Source organism: Lycium ferocissimum, chromosome 12 (assembly GCF_029784015.1).
Source record: "Lycium ferocissimum isolate CSIRO_LF1 chromosome 12, AGI_CSIRO_Lferr_CH_V1, whole genome shotgun sequence".
In the NCBI taxonomy this organism is placed as follows: domain Eukaryota; kingdom Viridiplantae; phylum Streptophyta; class Magnoliopsida; order Solanales; family Solanaceae; genus Lycium; species Lycium ferocissimum.
In genome coordinates, this window is record NC_081353.1 from 24,561,762 (window position 1) to 24,567,286 (window position 5,525).

General features: G+C 35.6%; 1 protein-coding gene across 1 annotated transcript; it reads left to right on the forward strand.

Annotated features, from left to right (window-relative positions):
* The first annotated feature begins 1,353 nt into the window (after nt 1-1,353).
* LOC132039141 (uncharacterized) lies at nt 1,354-3,365 on the forward strand. Its single transcript, XM_059429682.1, has 2 exons — nt 1,354-2,042; nt 2,987-3,365. Exons 1-2 carry the CDS (start codon nt 1,852-1,854, stop codon nt 3,363-3,365), a joined length of 570 nt encoding a protein of 189 aa, XP_059285665.1. The 5' UTR covers nt 1,354-1,851.
* Nucleotides 3,366-5,525: the final 2,160 nt, after the last annotated feature.

Here is a 5,525-nt window from a genome sequence, read left to right on the forward strand (position 1 = left end):
CTCTTGTAAACAAAGGTTTCATCCACTTTTAAATCTCATTTACAAAATAAAAAAGGCTTTATCAACTTAAATGAAATTTCTGTTCGAATTATATTGAGTAGTTAATCTCGTCAAGTATGATATCATTTGGGGAGTACTTTCTTCTGTTCATTTATTTTTTGTTGAGTACTGAATATGCATTATAATATTAGAAAATCAATCTTTCCAACTTTTTTTTAAAGAACTTTGGCGATTTTCAGAGTAATATATGATTGAAGGGGCATTTATTCGTAAGAAAAATATAAAAAGTCTAAAATAAAGTAGAAAAAAGAGAAAAAAAAAAACACAAGAAATTTCAAGAAGCGCTCAATGGAGCAGGGCAAACGTAGGAAGAAATGTTAAATGTGTATGACAAGGCGAGTTAAAATTTAACGGGTTAAGGTTAGTCTTGCCCTTAGCCGCCCTCCTCCATTTTTTATCCTGTAATTTTCACGTGTTTACTTCTTTATATTATGAACCCCTTGGCGAAAATTTTGCCTCTGCCATTGCGTACACACCTAGATCCTTTTCCAAATAATGCAAAGCATAGGCCCAATTCAAACTTAAGAGGTTTTTTTTTTTTTTTGTGGGGGTGGGGGAGTCATTTGCACGAATGCCCCTGTCTCGGGGTGATGTTTAATATTTTCCTCTTACATTGCTGGTCTTTGATTTTTGCCCTTCAGCACTTTAAGTAATAAAAAAGTGGTCGAAATACCCCTGACATCAAAAAAATGAAAAAAAAATAAAAATCGGCCAAATCTTATCTACAACCTAATTTCGCAAGGCAAAAAATATGTAGGAATGAAGTTATACGATATAAGTTGTGTAAGTTATCCGGCATAAGTTGTGTAGTATCTAATTCGGCCCACATAAGTTTATATTTTTGCATCATAATATAACACAAGTTATGCCTTGTAACTTAATGTCTATAGAAAAGTTCTCTAAACTTATGCTGATCCAATTAGATACTACACAATTTATGCCGGACAATGCAAAAGTTCTATGAACTTATGCCTTGAGAAATTAGGCCATAAATAAGGATAGTTTGGCCGATAAATTTTTATTAAATGAGAAGCGGAGAGAAAAATTAAAATCAGCGATTTGAGAAACAAAAATTAAAGACCAACCCGAAATAGGGACGATCCACGCAAAAAAAGAAAAAAACGGAGCGAGAGAACGTGGAAAACATTCTCTTCTCGGGCATTATCTTAAAAAGGGCTTATAAAATCCATGATATCTACACTTGCCTTCGTGGATAGAGGGGTTAAGATAACAAATGCGGGCCACGTATTTACAAACGGATGGTTTTTTTTTTTCTCACTTGGGCGTCCATGTGGAAGCCTTATGAAGTGTCACGCAAAAGCCCCGATATTAATTACGTATGTTAGTTTTTGGGCAAATTTCGGGATTTTCCCCCGTTGGGTTCTGTTTCTTTTGTCCATGTACCAAAGAAAAACTTAATTCTTTATACCAAATCAATGAATGCATGCTATGAATATACATTAACACCATTTTAGTATGGTTAAACCACAATATTAGCAAGTTACACTGATTTGTTATAACCAAGATATATCTTGTTTGATTAGACGTTGAATGATCATCAAAAAGACTAAGGATACATCATGGGAAAATCAATGGAGAGAAAGCAAATGAAAGGCTCACAAATTTTTTCGTAGAATTGACACGAAGCTTTCATTCTGTACATGCCAGATCATGAATTAGGAACTGCTTTCAACTTCCAGACAAAACCCCAATTGTGTCAAACTTTCCATTCTTGGAATAGTTAAACGCCCGTTGCGAGTAAATACTAATCCTCTGTGTGTCTCGGAGAAGATGACAAACAAGGAGATGAGCGACATTGAGATGATCAGAAAGAAAGTGGTAGATGAATGGGGTCTTTTGCCATATCATCAACCTTTCAACTTGGAAGAGTCTCCTAATTGGCGTTACCCTTTAAAAGTTCCCGAAAATGCCCATCGTCGAATGCTTGGTTACTTTCTCAACCGTTGCGACCAATTCAAAAGGTCTTTTCATTCTTACTTTCACCGAAAATGATATATAATATATCGCTAAGCAACCAGTATATATGAATTTATGTTATTGATTATGTGGTATAAAAATAAATCGAAAATTAGTCACTGGTTTGAATTAGGACACCTTTGTTTTTTTTGTTTGTTTGTTTGTTCAGGTAGCAGGTAGTTGTCTTGCTTAGCCTTCCATACTAGTAGTATTAGCGTATTATTTTGTTGTTGTTACTGTTCAGAATGTTATGTCATGCTTTCTACAGTATTTTGCCATGACTTATTCATTTCCATTACTTCCTTTTCCGAATTGCTTTTAATTGTTTTTCCTTTAGCCGAGGGTTTATCAAAAACAACCTCTCTACCTTTAAGGTAGGGGGTAAGGTAAGATTACACTGGGTATGTTGTTGTTGTTGTTGTAATTAGGAATTGATAACGTCTTTGGTGTCTTTTGAAGTTCTTTTACCTTTGACAACATTGATAATTTTGCCGACAGTTTTAGTTTCTCTTTTCCAGCCCTTGCTATTCAAGTAAAATAGTACGGAAAAACAAACTTGCTTGGGAAATCCTCACTTGATGTGCAAAAGGGATATGAAGGTAGAGGTTGACAGGACGAATCAGCTTTCGCGAACTTTGCAATTCTGATATTTTATTTAAGATTAAATGGTACTTGCTGAAGGGATAGCCTTGGAGTAGCGGAAAGTTGTCTCTGTGTGACCATACGTTATGTCGGGGTTGAGCAAGTTGAATAAGCCACTGGTGCTTGTGTCAAGTAAGCTGCCTACGTCATACCCCTTGAGGTGCAGACTTTTCCCCGACCCTGCGTGAGTGAGGATGCTTAGGTCACTAAAAGACTGCCTTGCTCTAGATTTCGATTTGCCATTTCGCTTGAGCCACGATATTATTCTTTGTTCTCTGAGTTGTCTACTCTGGTTGCCAAAATGCAGCTTCGACTTCTCAATTAAGACAATGAAAGCTCGCGGGGTGAAGCTTTGCAGCTACTCCGAGTTGCAACAAATTACTGATTTCAAGCATTGCAGCTTGGTCCAGGAGACTTTTTCTGGAAGATTATTCCATGGCACGGTTGGTGAAGGATTTGAAAAATGGTCGGTGATTGTAAAGACATGTGATGTTCTCCTTCCTTACAGAGATGCACATTTTCAACGTCTACCTAAATTTTGTGATGAGATCAAGTTATTCATTGATGAAAAGCAAATGCACATAAAATTGGCGAAATTGTGTACATTACGTGACAAGAGGCTTGTAGTTGTCTATGATGAAAAAATTATCATACGCTTGTCTGATGTGCTTCTGAACGGTATATAAATTACCTCAAGTATTATGTTGAATGACTGTTCACATTAACTTGGTGATTTTAACATATGCTTTTTTCTTTTTTGATTTCTTACTCGTCAGATGATTTTGGGTGGAATGAGCGGATACGTGGAAACTCAACTTGCAGATCTCTTGGCATGGTTGCTTGAAAAGCGGATTGCAGTTGGCAGTATTATTGCGTCCTGCATTATGATAGATGAGGTTGAGTTTGAGCCCTTGGTAGTCTTCTCTACTTCCTATTTCTCATAAATATCTGAAGCTTTTTCACAAGTTATTGCAATTGTTTTGCTGTAGGAAGTGAATATAAAGGTATTTGACTTTGGCTTCATTTCTAATCATGTGAACGAGGATTCTAAAATTCCGGTTGAATATCTTGTCGGCAAGGAAGCTCCAGAGGTTGCACTAGGCATGTTTTCTCAGACTTCAGCATCTCTCTCTGATGCTTTCATGCTATAGATCAAGGATTTTCTTATATTTTATTTTTAGAATTCAACCACCATTTTGGTGGAGTTAAGTGTAAGCTCAACTATTGCATTAATCTCCAAAAAAGGATATTTTCAAAAAGCGGAGGCTGAGAATTTGTCCAGACCTCAAATTCATCCATATACAAAAGAGAGCCCCTAGGAGCTCTGAGCATATATTGCTGATTAATCATTCTAAGTAAATGATTTCTTGAACAAAAAGTGAACACTACTGAATATATCTTAACCATTATCAGTAATAAAAAAACTTCTTTTGAGCTTTGATTTTGAAAGTTGGGAGTCTTATGATATCATTCTTCGACCATTTTTTGACTCTCAGAGGTAGAGTCAAATCCTGTGTGAAAAATGTGTTTCTCTTATCCCCCTCCACATTGTTAGCTAGGTAGTCTGCAATGCTGTTAACTTCTCTATAACAGTGTTAAAATATGAAGCCATGCTCATTTAACTGCTTGATCTTCTTGATAAGAGGAGCAATCTGCCAGTTGATTGTGATTGAGTCGTTGATCATCTTAATGATGGTCATAAAATATGATTCTATAACAACATTATAGTATCCATTTGATGTGCCGAGCATTTATGGCATACTCGAGGCCTGTTTACGAGAAGTTTTACTTGTTTTTAAGCAAGTCAGTGTCTATTTAATGTGTTTTTAGTGTATTTCTGTAATGAACGTATCTGACCGAAAACAACAGTTGGAAGTGCGAATCGGTCGTAAATTCGCTATTTTATCGTATTCTCAAATACGGCCGTATTCCATGGCCGTATTAAAGCATAAGGAAAATGAATGTTAGGCTGAGACATGGTGATTTGCCGAACTTTTATGACCGTATTCCACTTTACGTCCGTATTTCAAGGCGTATTTAACCATGTGGGCATCGAGCGTAAAGTCGGAGTTTTTGGAAGTTGAAAGACGACACTGACTACTTACGGACCGTAAACCAATTTACGGTCCATATTTCGGAAGAACAAAGTTGATCAAACCGGGAAGTAATTAAGGCGTAAATTGGCTTTACGATCCGTAAACCACTTTACGGACCGTATTTCGTATCGACGGGACCAACCGCAAATCCGCAACTTTCACGTTTTCGTAACCTATAAATAGTCATTGTAGGGTTTTAATTATTATCAGTTCTCATATTTTTAGCTTTTGACTTAGAACATTCAATACTCTCTAGTCTTTGAAGGTTCAAACATCAATTCAAGTATTATCAATTCCTCTTTTCTTCAAAAGTAAGCAATTATGAAATCTTCAATTTCTTGTTTCTTGTTCTTTGTCATGAGTAGTTAATTTTTCCTACTAGGGTTGTGAACCCAATTGATGGGTGTTTTGTGATTGGGTTTGTGATTGATATACAAATAATGGATTATTAGGGTTTGTTTATTCTTCATTCTTCATTCATAATTAATGGTTGCAAACATTGATTAAAGCCATAAGCCTTGATTTATTTGGGAAAATAATTAGGGTTGGTAAGAATAAACAACAAGAACTCAAAGCTTTAAACTTTGTTTAATAAATTCACTTAGGAATAATTTGAATTTACTTGGCATGATTAATCGTTCTTCATAGTTACTTTCTTATATTTGGGAAAATCATAGAAAGAAATAATCTTTATCTATTGGAAAATAGTATAGATTCATATAGAGATTAAGTGCTTTCAAATAATGATCC

Excerpts from the sequence above, each read along its gene's own strand:
- LOC132039141 (XM_059429682.1), top strand. The coding sequence starts at position 1,852 with ATGACAAACAAGGAGATGAGCGACATTGAGATGATCAGAAAGAAAGTG. Across the intron at positions 2,043-2,986 it reads CGTTGCGACCAATTCAAAAG|CTTCGACTTCTCAATTAAGA; the intron begins GTCTTTTCATTC and ends GCCAAAATGCAG.